The sequence below is a fragment of the Antrostomus carolinensis genome, unplaced genomic scaffold (assembly GCF_000700745.2).
Source record: "Antrostomus carolinensis isolate BGI_N321 unplaced genomic scaffold, ASM70074v2 scaffold4880, whole genome shotgun sequence".
NCBI lineage: Eukaryota > Metazoa > Chordata > Aves > Caprimulgiformes > Caprimulgidae > Antrostomus > Antrostomus carolinensis.
Window position 1 is genome coordinate 73,782 of NW_010286331.1, and position 24,083 is coordinate 97,864.

At 34.5% G+C, this 24,083-nt stretch overlaps 1 protein-coding gene across 1 annotated transcript in view; it reads right to left on the reverse strand.

Moving 5' to 3' along the window:
* The window catches only part of PLCZ1 (phospholipase C zeta 1), a 49,284-nt gene that overhangs the window by 24,890 nt on the left and 311 nt on the right, over positions 1-24,083 (reverse strand). The window contains exons 2-6 of the mRNA XM_010164145.1: positions 23,652-23,775; positions 19,522-19,756; positions 12,320-12,521; positions 9,856-10,000; positions 6,835-6,987 (exon numbers count right to left, since the gene is read on the reverse strand). Of these exons, the coding sequence (XP_010162447.1) occupies positions 6,835-6,987; positions 9,856-10,000; positions 12,320-12,521; positions 19,522-19,756; positions 23,652-23,775 (859 nt within the window). The remainder of the gene's footprint in view (positions 1-6,834; positions 6,988-9,855; positions 10,001-12,319; positions 12,522-19,521; positions 19,757-23,651; positions 23,776-24,083) is intronic.

Genomic DNA, 24,083 nt, shown 5'->3' on the forward strand with positions numbered 1-24,083 from the left:
AAAATACTCTAGCAAGAAGAAATTTTGCTATTTTTTTGTCCAGAAGCAGATTTCAATAATAGTTAACCCAAATCACTGAAAGTGAACTGTGAACTGAAAAAAGACATACCACAGATTTTAAGTCTGAGCTTCAAAAAGATCTTAAAAAAAAATTGTAACAAATGTATGGTTACAAAATCAGTGACAATGTGAAATTCAAGTTGTTTAATTGCTAATCAGCAGTCATAAACATGTGGCATTTTTTTGTACAAACGCCTAAATCTTTTAAGCAGATAATGAACCAAAAGTCTACTCACTGTAACTTCTCTTTTCTAGTTTAAATCTAAAATGCAAAATATTTTAAAATACATGTTTACTATGTACTTATATATAAACTGTAAGCATACAAAAAAACCCCAGTCTTCCCTAGAACATAATGGGGCTTCAAGGCTGGCATAAGCAAAAGCCTCCCAGTATGACAAATTGGAATAAATATTTAAATAATTAAATGAACAAAACTTAGTTCTTATGCTAAATAGGTACTCTAGTTAATGTGATGCACAGCACAAATCAGAACTGCTGAGGTAATACAAGACTCCAAGACAAAATCACAAGCACTTTGGAATGGATCAGGCAAACCCACCTACTGACCACGGCAATTAATCTAAAAAGGGACAAAATTCAGTCCTCAGAAATGTAGAGAGCAAACCTTGGATTTGGATCGTGAGTATTAAAAGGAGAATATCTTCCCCCATTTAAATGTAGTATGTTCTCTCTCCTCCTCTCCTGATCAGCTGTAGGTGCTTAGTAAGAGGAATATCAAATCCTGAAAATCTTGCTAAGTAACAAGGTTAAAATCAGTTTGAAGTTTTACATAATTTTCTATTTCAAGAATCATATTGCTATCTTAAATACTGATACAGGCTGAAGGTGCAACACTTTCCATGAAGTCTGACATGGGGGAGCTTTTGACAAAATTTATCTCAAATGAAAATCTAACAGTAGTATTGGAGAAAGTGCTAGTGGTGATAATTTGCATTTCTTAGAGACTTTTAAGACAAAAAAACTGCGGTGTAACTGATCTGCAAATACGTTGCAAATAACACTGTTAACCAACCTGCTGCTCATGATTCAAGAATCTGCAAGAACTCAAAGAAAGAGAGTAGCAAGGCTCAGTAGCTGCACAAGGTGACCCAGGAGCTGAGGGTGGTAGCAGGGCAGGCATGGGGCAATAACCTGACCAACTAGGTCAACAGTAAGATAAGTAGAGCAGGTCTGGTGGTGGTACACAAGTTCAGGAAACAGTCCAGTGTCTGCCAGCTAAGTCATGAGGCAGGTCCATGGTCAAACCAGGAAGCCATACTGTAGAAGGACAGAATGGCTGAGTTTGGAAGGCACTCTGGAGACCATCTCGTCCAACCCCACTGTTCAAAGCAGGGTCCATAAGAGTTAGGGCTGTGTCTAGTCAGGTTTTTAGTATCTCCAAGACAGAGACTCCATAATCTTTCCTGACAACCTGCTTCAGTGTCTGAGCACCCTCACAGTAAAAATTATTTTTCTCAAGTTTAAATGGAATTTCTTGTATTTCAGATTGTTCCCACTGCCTGTAGCCATTTCACTGAGAAAGGTCTGGGCTGATCATGTTCTTCCTAATGAAGACCAAGATAATGTTATCCTTCTTTGCCGCAAGGGTACATTGCTGATTCATGGTCAACTTGTCCACCAGGACCCCCAGGTTCTTTTTTGCAAAGCTGCTTTCCAGACAGTCATCTCCCAGGCTGTACTGGTGCTTGGCACTACTCCTCCCCAAGTGCAGCAAAGCAAGGCCAGGCACTACATACTTACAATGTAGCTCAGGCAAGGACAAAGGACAAGAGCCTGAGCCAAAATGCAGCTCCCAAGCCAATGGATGAGGGTGCATATGTGGGAGCCCCAAATAAGGGCTCTTGCTCACAATTTCACTGTTTTCATGTAAATCTGATCTGAGGCTAAACAGCTGTGCTATACCAGAGATGATGTACCTAGACAGCTAAATCTCTGGTGGGTGGGTTGGAAGGGAATCCAACGGATGATTACAGACAAAAATGGTTACAAGTTGGTCAGGGTAATTAGTCTGGTGTACTCAGGGCCCTCATGCACAGATTCCTTACCACAGTTCAATGTTCCAAGAAGATACCTTGCCAAAAGAAGGATTTGATTTTTATACACTAAATAAATGACCAACCTAAGACCTACCTGGCTGATGATATAAAGTTTGTCAGTGATTTGTTTTTAAGTACCTTATGAAGTTGCCTTAAAATATGGGGAAGTTACTAACAACAGGTAAGTGACTGTCGCATGTTCAATACACTTCTGGGGAAACCATGTTCCCTCAAAAGACTATAGAGTACAATTCCCAGAAACAGTGTAGGAATCAGATGAGACTTCTGTAAGTTCTCACTAGAACCTAGAGAATCCAGAAATTTTATGATGAACAATACTGATTTTCTTATTTTGGGGGTCATTACCAAGGTACACAACATTTTCAACATATTCTCATTTTTGTAAAGAACAGATGCCATAGACAGATTGAAAGGAAAAATAGTGGACTGGAAATGTTTTTGACTTGCTAAGAAACAAAGATATTTCTGATGCAAACACTTGGTCAAGACATTTGCGTATGTGACTTGTAGGTCAAAAAAATAGGAATGGATCTCGACACCAAAACAACAGAATTAGAGATGCTAATGCACCCTTGATACTGAATTTCTGAGTGAAAATCTTCATGTCCTACTTTTTCAAGAACAAGAAAATAAGACTATAAAACTCTATAAAGATACGGGAGAGGAAAGTATGGAGATGGTTAAACTGCAAATTGAATCATATAGCCACAGGTTAATCAGACTATTACCCTTTTGTCTGATGTTACAGGTAGTCAATAAGAAATTATTTGTCAGAGATTATAGACAGCCAAGTGTAACAAAGTTTTGAAAGTTTCTCAGTGAGCCAGGTCTTTGTAGAGAAAGGAAGAAAGCACAGTAGCAATATTAATCTTAGACATACATTCAAATATTATATCTAGATGTTGAAGACTGTGGTACTTGGTTCACTCAAACTGGTACATTCTGGGAAAACAGTGAGTATTCTGAGAAAACAGTGACTGTGTATGGAAAGCTCCTTTCTATATTGAGTAAATACAGGTGAAGAAAAAGGTGAGGGAGGAGTCCTGGCTATGGGGTTAGTTGGTTTTCACTCTAGTAGTAGAATTTAAAATGCCAAGAGAGCATAAAGTTGTACTGGAGACCTTCTGTGAATCTTTCTCAAGGAAATTATTAAATAGATCTTTTTATTTAGATAGCATGGTTTTAATAACTATGGGGGAGCCTTGGCAACTGTGGCCAGAAATGCTTCTGAACCACCACAACATAGTAATTGATCTTGGAGCTGTGCGGTAAACATTAAAGATGCCTTGTAAAATAACCATGCTTGCCACTTCACTTCCAGTTAACAATACATCAATATCTCTTTTCAGTTTTGTGATAGGAAACCTGCAAATAATGAAAAATGCCTGAGTAGTTCCTGTATATATCATGTCAGCAGTGTAAAGCAGTTTGATGTACTACAATGCAAAGTAATTGAGGAACAAACCTTCATCAAAAGCATCAATGTGTTTACATTCTTTTTTATGTGTTATATTTGAGGCTTGTTTCTTTCAGTAGCTGCCAAACCCATTAGAGATGAAGTATTCAGTAGGGTAAGTAAAAATTGATCTCCCTTCTAGGATTCTAATATTTTCTAAGTTCACCTACAAATTGTTGCACAAGACATCGCATTCTGTCACTTTATATCATCATAATCTAGGTGTGCTGGTGCAAGCAGCAGGGATCTCTGGCACCAGTCAGTGATGTCAAATATAATTTAATGTGAGAACTGACTCAAAGGACCTGATATTCCAGCAAATATTAATGGCAGTTCATGAAGTCTCTTTAGAAGCACCATAGTGACCAAGACTGCAAGGAGAAGGTTTTAGAGACTCTGTTGATTTGGATAGCAAAATATCTGCATGGGAAGGAGATAAGAGGATAGATACAGTAGAAGATATTAGTGAAGCTTGGTGGGGTTCGAGGGAAAGCTGTGTCCTTTTTTTATTCGAGTGGCTGTGTCTTGTTTGGCTGCCAGCTAAGTTCAACTATCACAGTAACCACTATTTATTTATGTATGTATGTATGTATGTATGTATGTATGTATGTATGTATTTATTTATTTATTTATTTATTTTAACACTAACTGAGAATCCTTCTCACTAACAACATTTTTAATTCATCATTTATGGTTCTGTGACACCTCTTTCGCACTGCTTAAGTAAAGCAGGCTTAAGACTAAGTTCAGCATCTGGCTCTCTCAAATGACAATGAATTTACGCAGGCCTTGAATACGCACAAGGTCACAAGCTTTAAGGATGTGATGCCACTAAACTCCTTTTGAATATAGACCAAAAGTGGTTCTTCAAAAAGATGCTACCCAAAAGTCAAGCTTTCTACTCTATTTGCACATTCAGTCGTATATATATTTCCATTGAAAAAAAAAAAAAAAAGGTAATGATTTTTCTTACATGTTTGATCAGAACAGCTAAGAGAAATGGAGATGATCCTAAACCTTGTTCATTCTCAACATAACGAACTATTAAATTCAGACTTCTGTAAATCAGCTGAGGACAGTGGTATTATTTAGGTAACTCTTACCTCTTACATTGATGTGGAATACATCTCACATAACTTTAAATGATTAAAAGTTCAATAGAATGAAATTCACCTGAACAGCATACGTTTAAGTGAGGAGTAAGTATGAAACCCAGCAATGCATTTTCAGGCAAAAATTCTACAGAGCTGACTTATGAAAGGTCTAAGCTATGGAAATATGAAGTCTGAATTCCCTATATCATAGTAAACATATGGTAAGGGATGTATCTCATAGACAGCAATATTTTTAAGTATGTGATTCAGTGACTCCATGATTCAGATGCAGTACACTGATTTTGTATTTGTTACAGAGGACATCTGATCCTTGGACACCTATTAGTCTGAATGCAGCTATGCTTTGAGAATCTTTTAAACAAACCCTTATCTTTAATACAGTTTTGTTTTTTTTTTCAAAAGAGTTTTCAGGGTTGTAAAGTGATATTGAACAGTATGATATAAAAAATATAATGCTATATTCTAAAAAAATATGTTGGCTTACTGAGAAATTTATTAAGATGTATTAAATATATTTACGACAAATTGCTATGAAAATATAACAGTGTAATAACACTTTAGCAAGTCTTTTGGACACAACACTTCAGAAATGTTTTTTCTATAACAAATCCTTTGCAAAAATACATCTGTGTGTGTGTTGTCTTTCCTTATGACAGTGTTTCCTCCCTATGTTTTCATTTGCATTGTTTCTTTTTCACTTACTGTAAAAAAAGAGGTATAAAGCATATCTGGTATATCACTGAGAACAGTGACAAGCCTAAATAACCATTTTGTATGCATGCATGTATTTGTGTTACCAGATATAAAAAAAATATATTTTGTCCTTGAAAAAAAAAAAAAAAAATACGTGCAAAGACTGGAACAATGGGAATTTATTTGGTTTAGATTGCAATAAAATTTTCAACACCCATCTAATTGCCTTTTCTGACTTCATATCCCAGGGGTCTCAAGCCACCAGCTGAGAAACACTGCCTTAGGGAGAAACAGACTGAGAAAGAGAGAATGTTTTTGCAGTAACAGAACTGGATGAAACAGTTCCATCAACATTGTTACTGACAAAAAATGTAGATTCAGTTTTTTGTTTCAATAACATGTTTAGATTTCAGAAACTCCTTTCCATCTAAGGAACAAAAAATAAATTAGCACAAAATAGATACGCTAACATGTTTAAACTACAGATTTTAAAATTTTGGTTCAAAGCATACTGTTTAAAAATTTATACTTTGCTTCCTTTTTTAAAACTAAAACATTGAAAGCCTCATTGCAGAGAAAAGAGGAAAGAGGAGAGAGAAGAGACGAGAGAGGAGGAAGGAGAGAGGAGAGGATTGTGCATTATACCTCAATGTTTCAATAACTTGAAATTTCCAAAATTAAATTCATGAGATGTTTTCATAGCTCTCAGATTCAGAGTTCAGATTCAGTAGTACTTACTTCTACGATCTTTGGCAAGTCATTCCCTGTGTATAAAACTGCCCTCTTTAAAGGCAGATGCTCTTTGCTGTGTTTAGACTACCACATTTCCAATGTAGAACTACTGTAGATGAACCACACTATGATAATTTAATTCATAGTAAGTAATAGTTTACTTTAAAAAAAACCAGAGTAATTTCAGTATCTCTACTCAGTTTTTGATATGCAGGTTTATTCAGTGTTAGCAAGTATGGTTCAAAATAACAAAACATATTACTACAGCTGCCATGTTTCCATATAAAATACACTGCAACCCACAAACTTTACTTAACTATATTTTTATATAAAATAAAATAAAACTGTTAATGCATCCAAAGCACCAGAAGTTGGATTGATGTGAAACCCCAGATGTAAAGCTCTGCAAAAATGTATGTTAACTTTTAACAAATACAGGCTTTACCATTGTGCTGAAAACAGTTTTCCTTTAAATAAAATATTCTGTATTAATTTTTGCTTTTTCTGTTTTCTTTATCATTTCATGTGGGGTTTTGTGTTGTTTAATTATTTTTTTTTGTTACCACCTGAAGTCTATTTCAGACAACAGATAAGCTGTTTCATAAATTCAGTTTCAGACCATTAAAAATAATCATAAAAAAAACCCCAAGGTTTTTTTTTCCCCTATCTTTCACAAAGAAAAATGCAATGTTATTACCTCAGGAGAAGGCAGTCGAGTCACCACTGTATCACCAATTGTTGAAGTTAGAAGTTTATCACCTAGAATACTTTCTAAACAGTCTGCCATTACTTCCTGTTGGTTAGGGCTGCAGTGATTCTCCAAAGACAGTACTACTGGATAGTCAGATGCCTGGAAATACAATTTAAAGGCTTTTATTATTAAGAAATAAAAAGAGGGCTACTTGTTTTCTCAAAATATTTTACAAAAGCCGCCTTGGTAATCAGTATTTCCCTTCATTTTCAAAATGTTCAGAATATAGGTCAGTTGTTTCAGGGTAATAACACAATAAAAAAGTTCACAATATTTATAGAGAAGAGAAAGCACAATTGAAGAAGAGAAAAAAAAAGAGAATCTTCAGTAAGTTAAGGTGGGTTAAAACAGGGCTAGACATATACAGAGATGAAAAAACAAAGAAACAAAACCTGGGGAAATCAAATTAAGATCAGTTAAGAACACAATACTTCATTACAGAAACTAGGTAATATCTGTGCTGATCTTTGGAAAGCACAGTCTTGAAGTGTGTTTGTCCAATAATCCACAGAAAATAATTTATCAGATGCATTTAACTTACTGATTGATGTTGGATGTAAAGAAAGTAGAGAGAAAATAAGTGTTAAATCAGTCAAAAAACAGACTGATTCAATTACACAAGGCAGTGTACAACCTGGAAGCAAAAAGCAGAATTCTCACAGAGTAATGGGTCAGCGGATACACAGAGCTTCTAAAGAATGGTGCATTGGCTGCTGTGTGTCTGACACAGCATTTCCCAGCAAATGGATTTACAAAGTAAAAAAGAGGAAATAGAATGTCATCTGCCAAAAAAAAGGAGGATGGGGTAAAACCTCCCAGCCACACTAAAGCTTAAAACATTATTTAAGTTAATTTCAAAGGGGTTTTAAAACATTTAGAATTATAAAAACATCAATGTTGATGATTTTGGTGTTTTTCAAAATTAAAGAAATCTTAATCTCTTAATCTCTTCAGACCTAATACCTACTATTCCCAAGAAGCTCTTTCTTTTGCACCTAAAGGTTATATCATAACTACTCTGAAATTCTGTTGACTAAGTCATCCCAACAGGGAATTATCACACTGGGCAGATGATTTTTTAAAAAATAATGACTAAGTTGTGTAAAAAATAATTTCAATAAGGGGAAATAAGGTAAAATAAAATTAAAAAAAAAGAAAACAAGATGATTGTGATTTTCTTGTACCTATAGGAAGATCTTGCAAGATTTGACATAACCATGTATCTTTAAATTTACATCTATTTTAAAGGACAGTGCAAAACCAATTATAAACAAGGCACAATTGGCCTTCAGCCAAACATAAATTGTAGCCACCAGGTTACTGTAAGCAACACAGATTTAAAATATATCTCTGTTTTGTGGTGGAGAGTGTTTTGTGTATAGAATTTCCTCCATTGTTTACATAGCTTTGCTATGAAAAGAGAGAATTGGTTTGTTGTTTCGTTGTTTGGGTTTTTTTAAACATAAAATGTTTAATAAAATAGCAATTAACAAAGTAAACCAGGATTAAATGTCTTTAATTGACTTTAATTTTAATTGACTATATTTCAAGTTGGCAGTATCCTTAAAATTTGCTCAGAAATCATTGCCTTCACATGAACAAGTTATGCATATTTTTTTATAATACCATAAACCTTTCCTGGGGCTCTTTACACCTTACTCATCACAGTGCTCAAGCAAAACATGAAAAATGGGAAATCAAGTAAAAATTAGAGAATATCTCAAATGAGCCATGTCCATTTAGACTGTGTAAATAAATCTCACAAGTTGCCAGTAACTGGTAACTACTAAAAAAATATTCTGAATAAAAACTTCACTTGAACAGGACCTAAAGTGTCAATTTCTAAGGGAAGTGCCATTTTCTCTTTACCCTGTTTTTATACTTTCCCCCTGAGCATTTGCTATTGACCACTAATAGGAGCACACCTTAGCCTGGATAGACATCAGGTACAAACCATTACCTATTATATCTGATTTTATCATCTTATTGTGCCTGTTAAATGTGTTTGTATCAGTTATTTACAGTATGCTGTGTATTAGCAAAAAAGGAAGAGTTATATCAAATGGGTTGTGAAGAACAGTGAAAAAACACATATTTTTGTTTTCACTATCTTTTAAAATCAGATTTTTGTCTAAATTTTATGCAGGCATCAGAACAGAAAAAAAATATAGCTTTGCTTAACTCTGAGAAATCTATAAATATATGTGTATAAAAATCCATATAAATGTATGATCATATGTGGATATATTCACACACATAACACTGGCCTGAATACAATAGTTACCTTAATAGTCATTGAGGACTTCATTTGAGCAGGAGTTTTGCCAGAAACTTATAGAAAAGACTGAGACAGTGCCAAAAGCTGGCCAGCTGTCACTGCTTTGCCAGAGACAGGCAGAAGAGACATCGCCCTGAGTCATCTGGCAAAAAGACCTTTATTGGGCCTCAAATTCAAAATAAAAAGAGAGGAAATGGCAAACAGAATAATCTCAAACTCAGCTATAATCTAATGTTTTTCTCTATTATTAAATTCAAGTACAGGATATAAGACAGATAGCAACAGAAGAGTAAGTGAAATTAAAAAATTAGCAGATATAGAGAAGGAGTAAAACATCAGACTGATTCTGAAGTAGTTGCTCACTTTATAATCAGTACTTGCTTAAATGACCTTAGGTGAGAATTCCACCTAACAAGCTGAGTAAAATAATCTGAATTCCTTCCACAAATTTTGGTTTATAATCATTACCAGCAAAATATGTTCCTTAAATAAAATTTTTAAAAAATATTAGGAACAAATAACACATTTTTCCCATAATTTATTTTTAAAATGTCCACTGCCACAAGCACTGTCTCTGTTTCATATGTTTTTTACCTGGAGAATCTCTGACAACAAACAACCTTGTCCCTGGGCTTTGTGAAAGCCACCATCATATTTTAATCAATATATATATATATGAATATACATACCACAAATGCATACTTGTCTATCACTTGAATTACAGAACGGAATTGAATTTTGCTGGTTAAAGTGTGACCATGATACACCACAGGTTCATTGTTTGAGCCATCCCAGCAGTCAATTTCCAGGCAACGACATCCTTTTAAGAGAGCACTTCAAACAAACAAGAAAAACAATTTACAACCAAAAGAAAGATACCACACTTTCGTATACAAGTCATTCTATTTCTGATTACAAGTACATTGAATAATTACAAAAAATCTCTACTTCTTCATCACAAAAGAAAAGAAATCCTATAGAATTGTACAGATATGAGACAGAGCTATATTTTCTGTTGTTTATCTTAAGAAGGTTAGGTAATATACTTCATTTAACACTAAAGAGTAACATGGATTATCTGAATAACCTTCATTAAGAGACTAAAAATGAGGGTCAAAGATTTAAATAAAAGAATTTTGGAATAATAGCAAATTCTTGCTTAAAACAGAAGAAGAAATGTTTGAAAGGGTCTTTTTATTATTATTCCAGGATTTGCATACAAGTTTGAGAATCATTATACTTAAAAATAATAACATCATGCTTACAGAACCAGATTGTGTTTGCTCTTTACATGATTCAGTTGTTCTACCCCACCTTATTTCTAAGAGGGAGTGCTGAAGTTTCTCAGATGCCTTAAATTTATTCTATTTTAATTTAAAATACATTAATAGCACCCCTTAAAAGTCTTAGGTTTCTAATATTTGGCTCATTACTAATTTAAACATTTCTTGTAGACTATTTTGCCTAATTACCAATCTGTCTTTTACATGCTGCCCTTTACACACTAACGATATCCCAAAGAGGCTTCTAGCTTATTTTAGCACTTTGTGTTTTTCTTACACAAATAATAGATAAAGAGGAAGAGGGGGATTTATACTCTCCTTGCAATTACTTTAAGCAATGCAGTATTAATGTCATATCATTTTAAATACTGTTAGAAATAAATTCACTAGTGTTTCTGATGGTTGCAACAAAAACAAAAAAATTCAGATAGATGTTGATTCCAAATGTTTTCACTTCCCTAAAGTAATACAAAGTGATAGGAATTCTGTCTTCCAAATTCTTTGCACTTTCTGTCCCTCTCCTGGTTACTACACTGCCCACTTATTTTTTTTTGTTGCTGTTGTTTCCAAATTGACTGTACTGCAACACAAGCCTGAGGGACGGGATGCCATCCAGAGGCACCTGAAGAAGCTTCAGAAGTGGACCTGTGTGGACCTCGTGAGGTTCAACAAGGTCGAGTGCAAGGTCCTGCACCTGGGTCAGGGCAATTCCCAGTATCAATACAGGCTGGGGGATGAAGGCATTGAGAGCAACCCTGCAGAGGACTTGGGGGTTCTGCTGGATGAAATGCTGGACATGAGCCAGCAATGTGTGCCTGCAGCCCAGAGGCCAATAACTGTGTCCTGGGCTGCATCAAAAGAAGCCTGGGCAGCAGGTTGAGGAAGGTGATTCTGCCCCTCTACTCCGCTCTCGTGAGACCCCACCTGCAGTGCTGTGTCCAGCTCTTGAGTAACTCAGTACAAAAAGGTATAGACCTGTTGGAGTAGGTCCAGAGGAGGGCCACAGAAATGATCAGAGGCATGGAACAGCTCTCCTATGAGGAAAGGCTGAGAGGTTGTTCAGCCTGGAGAAAAGAAGGCTCCAGGGAGACCTTCTAGTGGGCCCTTCAATACTTAAAGGAGGCCTATAAGAAAGATGGGAATAGACTTTTTAATAACGCGTGTAGCAATAGAACAAGGGGTAGTGGTTTTAAATTAAAAGAGGGTGGATTCAGACTAGGTATAAGGAAGACATTTTTTACAATGAGGGTAGTGAAACACTGGCACAGATTGCCCAGAGAGCTGGTAGAAGTCCCATCCCTGGAAACAATCAAGGTCAGGCTGGACGGGGCTCTAAGTAAACTGATCTAGTTGAAGATGTCCCTGTTTGCTGCAGGGGAGTTGGACTAGATGACCTTGAAAGGTACCTTCCAACCCAAACCATTCTATGATTCTAGGATACACTGATCACAGATATCCTTGACATATTCCACAGTACTCTGCTCTTACAACCTGTATATTGATCAGATTAGAGTTTACCCAGGAATTTCACATTTATTTTAGGGAGTTATTTACTTTTGCATGGCATGTTGAGATTAGAAACTGATTTGATCATATACTGTGCAGCATACTATAGATTTCATTTGCTGTGAAGTAGAGTTTTTGAGATGTAAGTGTAAAAATATGTTGTTTCCAGACTATGAACAGATGGTTTGGCAAATATATTGAAAAATGTACACACAAAATAAAATACCTCTCTCACATTTTCTGCTTCTGTCTGTGATGGTTTTGTTCCTTATTTCCAAGAAAGGTTATATGTGACTTAGTATTCATTAAAAAAAAAAAAAGGCCACGGAATATTAAAAATATTAAAAAACCAGTATCTACATACCTGGTATATCCCCACAAATGACTAGGCCCTACTAGCTGGTCAGATATCAAGTAGGTGTTGTGAGAAGATGAAATAAAATAGTCACATAATGGGTGGCTCATATCTTGGTAGACGGTCTTGTGATCTTTTTTAAATATCGAACAGTCTTCTGAGCTCATGTACCTTATAAATCCTTCAAATGACATCTGCCTTTTTTTCCTCACTGAATAAAAAAGAAAGCAAAGAATTTCTGATGTGAAGCTAAACTGATGGTTATATCTGTGATTTTCATAATTTTTGATAGCCAATTCCAAACATTGCTAAAGCTTTTACAACATAACACTTTCCTGCAATTTTAAAATTCATAATAAACAATATAAACACAAACATCAGATGTGTGCAATCCTGGAGATGAATTGCTGCGGTTCACAATCATGAGACATTTTAATTCATCTATGGACACCAGTAAGGAGAGTTTGCATTAGTCCTAATTAAATACAAAGGAAAATATTTGTTGTTGTTTAATTTTAGTAAGTAACATGCCAGTCCATGAGCAAGAAGAATCTTCTTTCCTCTGCAGAAAGAACAGGAATTGTTCTCCAAAATGCCAATTACAGACTGTCAAAACAGTCTTACAGAAACTATGATTCTTAGAACCACATATCCTCAGTGGTGGGGGTTTCCAAATAAATAGTGATGAAATAATGTTTAAATTAGAAATATTTGAAATAAAAATGGCATCTTAACAAAATAAATGACTGCCCACAAAAATGAGTTGCAAATCAAGCTTATTATATTATTTCATCTATAACAAAATGTGCTAATTGCCTCCACACCAGTGATAGTTATCCCGTTTGTTTTCATTTTAACTGATTTAATTACAAAGAGATCCATTATGCTGCCAACTGCTGCTCCAATGTCATGCTTCAAATGTAATAATTTTGCAAATGACATAATCTTAGAAGTCAACTTTGCTTCAAAACATAACCTAGTCTGAATCAGTCAGAGATTTGCCCAGTTCTGGCTGCACAATAACCTTATTTTTGACATCATCATAAGCTAGTGATAAGTAAGCAGTAAGTAATCCAAGATCACTTTCTGTTCATGGTAACTTAAAGAAGTCAATGTATACAAACTTGTGACTAAAAAAAACCCAAACAAACACAAACCCAAAGCCAAAACCAAAAACACTTATCTGACCTGTTAATTCTCATTACAGCTATAAGAACCATGATTTACAGGTTAGAGTTGCACTCATCAATCTTCAGTATGTGTACAGACTGAAAGTTTTATATCTAAATGAGTATTAAAATCATTCTGATGGTAACACAAAGAAAATAATTCTTTCTAAATTATACAGTTTTTGAACTAGAAAACTTTGCCATGTTTTAAAATGCTAAACAGCAATAGAAAATAAGAATGAATGCACTCCAGAGATCATACACACATATACTGTTGTCCTTAAACACGTTATTCCAACCAGAAGTCTCTCGAAGCTATTCTTAAAGACTTCCGTTGATGAAGAATCCACAAATACCCTAGTAATCACATTTCAGCACTGAATAACCTTACTGTTAGAAAGTTTTTCATAATATTTACCCTGAAACTTCCTTGCTGTCCATAATATTTATTCTGGTTTGTACTATTCCTCTCCTTTTTATTCACAGTGTCCTGGTTTTTGCTAGGATAGAGTTAATTTTCTTCTTAGTAGCTAAAATAGCTGTGTTTTAGTTTCAATATGGGATTTGTTATGAGAAGAATGTTGATCAGGTGATAACCTGATCAATCAACTAATGTTATTAGTTGCTGCTGGAGCTCAAGGTCACCATGTTTGGCTGGTTCACAGGTACATTAGGACTGGGAGGGAAAAGCGTATTAATTAGCAAAACCCAAAATTGGCACGTGGCTATGTTAATGAGATATTCCATATTGTATCACATCATGTCAGTATATTAACCAGGGCTGACCGGAAGACAGGGGTATTCTCTCAGGGGTCACCCGGGCTTGCTCCTCTGGGATTGTGGTTTCAGTTTTGGGACAGTCTCAGCTCTGGGATTGCTGGCTGGGGACAGGCTGGGCATTGGTCAGTGGGTAGCGAGCAATTGCACTGAGCATCACTCTTTGTATATTCTGTTATTACTGTTATTATCATCATTATTTTATTTCAATCAGTAAATTGTTTTTAGCCCAATCTGTGAGTCTTCTTGCCCTTATCCTTCCAATTCTTTCTCCTACTCTCTAAGGAAGGGAGTAGATTGAGAGAGAGACTATGTTTGGCTGTGAGCCAAAGGAGTGGAACTACCACACCCAGTCTCATCCACATATGAAGACTGCTATTACACTTCCCCTCATTCCACTGCTTTCCAGAAGAAATAAGTTCATTTCACTGCATCTTTCTGTTTAGGTTAGGTTTGCTTAGACCTCTGATCATTTTCTTTGCATTTCTACAATGCTTTCCATCTAGTGAACTTCCTTCTTGATGTTTGATGCCCTAAATGGAACATAGTACTTCTTATTGAACTCCATCCCTCTTTTCTATATCACCAATTTGCCAAGATCACTTTGACTTCTAATCTTGTCCCTTATTATACTTGAAGTTCTGGCATTAAACCTAAATTTAATAAAATTAATTTCTATTCCATAGTCCAGCTTACCATTACATAATTGAAATCTGGATCCCAGCACAATGCTCAGTGAAACTGTAGATTGATGTAGCCTTTCATCTTGACTCTAAGTCATCGATGACTAACTTCTCAGAGGAATTTTCTAGTGAGTTACTTATGTACCATGTAGTTATTTTGCCTGCTTCTTCAACTTGCTTTTTAGAACGCAAGACAGTGTTAAAAAGTGTGATTTTTCTTCTATCCACCTGGGCTGTTACTCTCCCATGGAAGAAAACTGGATACTATTTCTTCAAGGAATGTCCTGACAAACTGTTACTCGTCCTTACCATCTTAAGGGTGATTACATATTCATTATTTTTTCCATTTTTTTCTGGTCCCTGACTGATGTCATGTTCCTTGGATGTTTTCTTTCTAAAATAAATATTAAATTTTATCTTTCCCAGTCTTTCAATTCACCATCCATTCTCCACATGTTTTTAAAGTTAACCTGTGTTAGCCAGGCTCCTTACAGTAAATTTTCTAAGAACTCAGATTTGTCAACCTGTCTTCACTGATCTGATTAAGTCATTTAAGCATGTCCTACACTGTTTTTTCCATATTTCTGACTGAGATCTTACTCTGGTCTCATTAATAATATTAATATTATTAATAATATTAGCTACCTGATTGTACTTAGGTAGCACATCAAGAATTTCCCTGGTCTTTCTTTTAACTAACATATTTGCAGACTTCTTGCTACCCTGATGACTCTTGATAGTTGTATCTTATTTAATATCTGGACTTTTTTGATTTATCATGTTATATTGTTTTATAGTTGTAGCAATAAGATTAATTTCTACTTTCTGGCTCTTTAAAAAACATTTTGATTTTTTTTACATGGTGCTCAATTCTGTATGCTTTATGTGTAATGAATTACATTAATTGTAGACTTAATTCCTTTGAAGAGAAGGCTTTTCATCAATATTATCTGGTTTTCATTTCTGATTAATTTTTTTCCTGCTCTATATATTTTCCTGTGTAATTACAAGTTGGGCCACTAACTTTTTTTTTTTTTTTTTTTTTAATTTACTAAAAATTCTCAATTCTTACATGATTACTTTTATATTTCTATTTTAAATTAATGTAAAAACACTGACTTTCCAAAGTTTTGCTTATTTTCTGAATTATTTTTGATGCTTTCCTGGCTGCTCTTGTCATTGATAAAACTTAAGTAAAGTGTTCTCAAGAAGAGAACTTATGTTTAGATAAACACACTCATGACCATAATCCCCTAAACGTGAAAACATTGTAAAGTAAATTTGTGTTACTTCTTTAGCCAAGGTGTAAGCACTTTGACTCCAGTAAAAAGTTCAGCTCATTTCTCTAGTGATATTTGTATTTTTATACAACTTATTACAGGACCTTACATTACATTGGCTTATAAATTTTTTCACAGGGATCTGTAGTTGTTGTTCTGGAACTGCGTACACTTAATAACACCATCATGTTTCTGCAGAACTACCAAAACTTCAAGCAACTCTGTAAAATGATAAGACCTATCTGTGGAAAAGTGGAAAGCAGGGAAGTGGCTTTGCACCAACAGTTCCAGTAGCTTGTGCAGTTCCGTGAAGTGTGATATGCAAAAGAATATCACATGTACATAAATGGCATACGTCTGCCAAAATTAATTTTCAGAGATCTGATGCTTCATAGAAGATGTTCTATCTTCTGAGAAGATAGAACAAAAGTTCTGTCTTCTGAGTTTTTAAGAAGTTCTGAGGTTCTTTCTGCTTCTCCATTAAAAGAACTGGGAATTTGTCTCCAGAGCTATTCCAGAGTGAAAAGACACTTTCATTAAGGCCTCACATTTCTTTCCTAGAGGAACCTCAGTCTTTTCCTCCATTAGGATCCTTTAGCAGTAGTTAGTGTGCACACATATCCATTTGGTGTAGAAAGAAAAAGGGACATTAAGACAAGATTTCTGTCTTCTTGTAACTTCTTGTTGTTTACAAAGTTTAATGTTTTTTTCTTGCCCTTTCCTTTCAGATAGTCTGGAATATAGTTTATTAATAATATTGGGTTTTACCAATTTTTATTTTTTTTTTTAAGTTTTTCCCCATTCCTCCAGTTAAGGTAAATTTCAGCTCTGCCATATACACAAATAATGCCATATCAGAGAGGAATTATGGATATAACCTACATATTTGAAAGACTTGGATTATATTATACAACTATGCTTTTTAGAGTTCCTTAAGTTTTACTTTCTTATTTATCTTGGAACTTCTTTGAAAGTATTTTTCTTTCTTTATGGACAGGAAAAATTAAAGCTTTCAAAAGATGGTTGTTGCCCTGAAGGGATTGAGGCCTGTGGAGGATCCACACTGAAGCAGATGAAACAAGTAAGAAGGAAGCAGTAACAAAGAAAAGTGTGACAAAGGTGGTGTGGTGGAAAGAAATCACTATGCTGTGATCACAGCCTCCTGCAATGCCTGTTTCCTCACCAAAGGGACTGAGTACAACCTGCAGCAATGACAAGGTGGGAGAAAAGGTGTCTGGACTGAAGTGGAGACTAGGAAGTGGGGAGGAGAGGAGCCTGAACTGAAGTTGATCCTGGGAAATGAGCAGAAAGGTGTTTTCCCATTTTTAAATGTGTCTGTTGCTTCCTAATAGTCAAATTAGTAATTACATGTTTATGGCACTTGGCCATCAGAGATATTGAAATAGGTACAAATATGTCTGCTGGAAATTTTAGGGGTGAATTTATGAGAAATACTTGCAATCAGAGACAAGGATGTTACTCTGCTGTAGTGGAAAAAGGAAGCTTTCAATAATTGTTAAAAGTATCAAGTAATAATAGCCTCAAAGCAGAAACATCAAATGGAATTTCATACTACGAAATTTGGCTACTTAATGTCAGACTAAAACATTTATACTCTAAGTGAACAGTAAAGACAAAAATATTTCCTTTGCTAAAGTAAGAATATAGTTATGCCTTTTCTACACTGATTTTACATTCTAGGGAGTCCATTTTCCACCTGACCCACATTGGTAACTAATACTAGTGTATACTGAATAAAGGACCCGTCTGAGTTGCAGTTTAGTTTTCTAAGGGCTTGTATCTCATCATGATTGTCGTCTTCTTGTGAAATCTTTTCCTAAAAAACTGGATATTTACATGCTCTTTCACACATATGAATTCTTGTCTCTCATAAATCCAGCTTCAGACATTGTCTTAGCTGAGATTTTCAATTCATCTTTCTTATTTCGTGAGATTCGTTATGAAATCCGTAGGAATTTGACTGAGGTCTCTACCCTGTTAAATATGATTTACATTTGCCAATGGGATCAAAAGTTCTCTCCTGCAAATGCATGCTCTCCCTCTCACTCTCTGTCACACACACATGCCCACACAAAAAAACAAGTTTAAAAGAATGTATATCCTAGGAATAAACTGAAGATGTTTTTTTGATTCACAAATACATTCTGAATTACTAAAATTAAAATTATTTTTTCTGGCAGATTCACCAAGCTTATATTGTTATTTACAAAGTAAGCAAGTTTTTCAAGAGAGAATTGTATTTTTAACCTGTTTTTGTACAGCCTCACAGAAAAAGACAGAGACACGAGCAGAGTCTTTGAATGGCACTACACTGTAAACACTAGTGGGATGCACCTTCTTATCCTCACTGTGCCTCTAATCCTGTCAGTGCAAATACTGAATAATAAGCAATATGTTTTCTAAAAAAAAAGAGATACATAACAAGTTTAAAAATTATAAAGTGCAGTTGGTTGGCATGTTTTCTTTACTCTCATTTAATATGACCCAAGACTTCTATTCAAAATTAATAATAAAATGGAGAGACTAAATTACATAACATTAAATTCTGGTATTTCCTAGTCTTCAAAAATGTTGTCCTCAATCTTCAGATTTTAATACTGAATATTTTTTTTTTAAATCAAATTCATACTTTATTACTCATTTAATTATGTTTTATTTCCTCTAAGAGAAATATCCTGTGCTGAACAGACCAGTTGCTATCAAAATATAATTTCTATTTTTTTATTCTTTTAATGCAATATTTATATTCCTCTAATTAATTAAGAAAAAAAAAAACCAAAAAACACCAAACCCTTAGCTACACAAAAAAATTTAGTCTGGCTTCCTAATAATGGTTGTTCACATGTTTTAGTGGGGATTAAAAAGATATAGTGCAGATTAGCTTATCTACTGTATGAAAATTGTGATCTGCTTGAAGCAATCTACATGTAGGTTTTGGACCAATTTGTTGCAACAAGGAGTAAGAATGATGGACCTGGTAAGTAATATAATACACTATCACTGAGCAATATGCTGTGTAAATTTATTGTGCTTCATTAATGGTTTCTTGGATTATTACATTCATAATGTTTCAAGATCTGAATTTTTTAAATAAAAATCATTTTGTACAAGTGCTTACAAAAGATATTATACAATATACATAATTATAATATAATTGCTTACATTCGTTTTCTTTAAAATGTTCAATTTACATAGTCAGATGAGTATTCAAACATATAAACCCGCACTGACAGAAGCACAATCAATAAGTGCTAGAAATCAAATACACAAACTGTGCATACCTTCTTCAATGGGTTCATACTTCAAAATAATTTCTAAGGCAGTTGTTTCAGAAGCTTCCGTTTCATATTGTTCTCTTCTGAGAAATTCAATGAGCTCAGTATCAGCTAAAATTTTGCAGTTTGGAGAGTAAGCACGGAAAAGTTCATGAAATTCCTGTCTGTGTACAATAGTTCGATAAATTGCCCTGAAGTCTTCCATGGTAATTGTGTGTGCCTTCGTTTTGTCAAGTGTTTTCTGAAAAAAAAAAACCAAACCAACCAAGCAAACAAAAAAATTAACCCAACAAAAATCCCCCTAAAACAGTCAGTACAAAGATATGCAATTATACAAAGATACAAAAAACAGTATTATAACTGATCACAAGAGTGAGAACAATAGAAAAAAACCTCAGGCAACAGTGACTGCAATGCATTATCAAATGATATTCTTCTATTTCTATATGCAACTTTTAGATTTGACATTGTGTGTTAATCATAGAAATAAAAATGTACCATATGACATAATTAGCATCTAAGCATTTACAACAATTTTTTTATATAACACATATGCAATAGTCAAACACATTATATAAAACCTCTAAAATGCTATGCAGTAAAATAAATCTGCACCATAAAATTTATTGAGTGGAAAATATATTCAATATAATACCTCTCTGACAGTAATTTAAATAAAATGGTAAATACTGTCAGCTAAATGTACATAGAACATGCAGCAAACAGTAATCTAAAAAATGGAATAAGGATGACCAAATTCTCATGAGATCCAAGGCTTCAGTACATCAAAAAAGAAACACTGTTGAAGTTTGGAAACAAGATACTTTATAATAACCTAGGACATCGTGTTCTATTCTTAACAAGCCAGAATGTTTAACTCCGATTACTTATTCACACTTTCAGCTGTAAACTGGTTTTCATAGAGCTTACAAAATGTTAACATGTTAATTAATTTCAGTGTTTCAGTATAAAAGCCACTAGAAAAATCAAAAGGGCAAAAGATTTTGACTAGAATAATACTTTTTTACCATTTCTGTTATTTACATTTTTATCATTTTAAAATTTAATTTTTAACAATTTAATTTTTAAATTTATCCTTTAAAATTTTCCCCACAAAATATGTTATTTGGCATATGAAACATACATGTTTCTAAAATTTAGTTTGCATTATTCTTAAAAGTTGCCCAATTAAGAGAAACTTTGGAAATTTAATGACAAAAATTACTCACAAAAGTAATAAATAAATAGCAATTAATTACCTCATTGATTGTCACTGTAAGATGATCAAAATTCATAATTGTTGGTTTCTTAAACTGAGACTACCCAAGTGGCTAAATTTCAGCATTTAATAACGTGGCAGCTAACACGGGTAGTAGAACTTCCTCAGAAGTGTCTATAAACAATAAATCACTTTCTTGAACTCTGGCTGCTTTTTGAGGAAGTCTTTTGATTACTACTAAGTTAGATTAGTTTTGAAGAGACACCATAAAAACTTAAAACTTAATGATACGCTACGTGGTATGGTTCCTACTAAGAGATGTCTAAGTACAGCAATTAAAAGTAAGAATATATTAAATAACTAAAACAAGAAAAAAAGTAAACTTCATGAGGAGTTCTAACCAAAAATTTTGCAAATCAGTACTGAAGTATTTGCTTTGAGTTTGTGAAAGATAATTGTAACAATCATTTTTAACATAAAACATCAGCAAGAAAACAATTCAATACAAATGCTAATAATACACATTTTATTACTGCTTGAGAAATCCCATATCTAAAGTTGATATCCTTGATCTAATCTTTGATGTCTTTAACAAAACTGCAAATTTACTCATGGCTCTTAAACAGAAAAAGAAAATAGTAACTTATTTTGGAATTAAACAACCTATCAGGACTTAGGAGATAGTCACTTAGGTATTGGCACAAAGTGAAGCTGGGCAAAAAATTAAATTTTCTGTCTATCTCAGTTACATCTTGATGGAATATGGGCCATAATAGTACACAGGAGAGCTTTTCAAGTTAAAGGTACAAAAATCATGTTGATATATAAAACAAGATTCTTAAAATATTGGTAGATTTTTATTATTCTTGTTTTTATTAATGCACATCAAATTTTTGGTATTCAGAAAAAGATGTATCTTGACAAAGACTTAGCCTTGAGAGGAATTATATGAAAACGTATTATTCCTTAAAAATATTAATATTCATAACTCATAACAACTGATGTTGCACAAAGGAGCATTATAATAAAATAACCTCAAAGAGAATAGACAAGAAAAAATCAGATTAGTGTTTAAAAACGATGTTTACTATAAAATTGATTTTGTCATGTATTTGATTAATTGTTGATGTGTCTTTACTGACCATGTCAGTAAGATTTCCTTCAGACTGCTTTGTAATTTTACATATTATTATACTAGTGACTAATCTGAGCCCCAAACCTATTGAATATACTCAAATCTCTCTCAAATAACAAAGAATACCTCACTACTGCTACAAATAACTAGTTTGCACTGTTGAGTATATTATATTGTTAAATATAACTAGATCAGACTTATTCTATGCAGGTCACTTCCTCAAATAATTAAACTTCTTTACCCAGAATCGAACACCTCTCAAATTTGTCAGAAAGAAAAGTAGATGGAAAATACAGGAAAAAAAAAGAGAAATAGTTTCAAGTTCTCATGAGATTCTCAAGGTTTGCAATTCTCTCACTACAGTGCAAGTTCAAAAACCACAGGTAGTCTCTTTAGCAAGGGTTGAGTTCGTGCTGCTGGTTTTACCTCAGCTTGACAAGGCAGAGAACAATGAGTGAAGAACAAGACAGACTGAGGAAATCTCAATGCCCTCCCTCTGTCTGCCTGCCTGCCTGCCTGTCTGTCAGCCTGATGTGACCTAAAAGTTTCTGACTTTCCCTAGTTAATTGTCCTCTGTTGAATCTAGATAGAATTAGCCAGCTGGTTACAAAATTATCAAAGAAATCACATTTGTATCTGTAGCCACTTGGCTTCATTTCCTTGGGAAAATAGCTTTACCAAACAGTGATTTTTGGTTAAAAAAAAAAAAAAAAAAAAAAAGACAGAGAGAGAGATAAAAGGAAACTTTATACTTACTAGAGGGAAACTGAAAAACATGAAAACTGTAATGTCTAAAGGCACTCATTTTTGTAGTATTTGCTCACTGGGACTGCATCCACTTGATGGTAGTTTGCTTATCTACACTAACTTATTAGTAAGTCCAGTTTCTAGCTGTGTCATGTAATCTGCATAAAAACCTCTTGAACATTGTCATATCTCAAGGCCACTGCTCTTCCCAGGGGTTAGAGTGCAATTCCCATCCATTCGGACACACGTCTTAAATACTTCAGAGGAGAGGTATAGCGGTAAATTCAATGAACATATGTGCTCAATCTATGTTGAGCTGAAGTCTGAGCAGACCAGACAACTCCATATTGTCCCCTTGGCAAAAGGATATTTAGGAAGTCACTCTAATGGCTCTGCCCAGCATCAGACAGGCATGTCTAGGCTTGTTAGCTGGATCACAGAAGCAGCTGGATGGGATGAAACCAGAAGGTTTAAATTTTTCTCAAGTGAGGTTATGTTACAAAATGTTGGGAACCAAGTCCTACATGTTTTCTGTCCCCCTACACTATTTTTTGGGGTGAAGAGATGGTTTTACTTGGGTATCATCTCTTCTCCCAAATAACAAGTGATCCGACAAGGGAAATGTCTTAATGGTGTGCCAGGGATGTTAGGAAAAATTTTTTCATGGAAAGGAATTGGAACAGGCTGCCTAGGGAAGTGGTTTAGTCACCATCCCTGGAGGTATTTAAAAGACATGTAGATATGGTGCTTAGGGACACGATTTAGTGGTGGATTTGGCAGTGTTAGGTTAATGATTGGACTTGATGATGATCTTAAAGGAAATTTCCAACCTAATGATTCTATTCTATGATCCTAATCCAACTACTCTGATATCTATTTTACACAGAAACAAAGACCTGGATGAGGCAAATTATTTGCTCATTTTGCACAAAATTAACTTCTCAAAACAGTGATTTCAATAAGTCAGCAAATATAAGACACTTATGTAACTGGACTTGCAAATGTATTTCATTGCTTAATCTACATATTCCTCACCTTGAAAACATGTTTTACATGTGCGAAATCAAAAGGCATTTGCAGTTTTTCAAGCAGCTTCATTGTACTGTCCAAATCTATCTTACCATTCCTGAACTCATTCTGAATGATGGACAAAAACCATGTATGAGAGATCAGGTTAAGGAAAATTCTGGCGTTATATCACTGCCTTTTCACAGAGGGAGGAAGGGGAGAAGTTTAATTTTTTTAAACCTAAAAAGCTTGGTTTTTTTCATACTCTAGAACATCCTTGTCTTCTGATTTCTGAGAATGCAGCCCGCTCTGAGACAAGCAAGAGACATTTTTGCTCCATGCCCAGAGACTCTGAGGGTAGAAGTGACAAAAGGGCCAGAGAATGAGAAGGGGAGGATATGAAGGAGAACAAGAGGTGCAGTAAGAGGAGGGAAATGTGGGGAGACCGAGGGGGGTCAG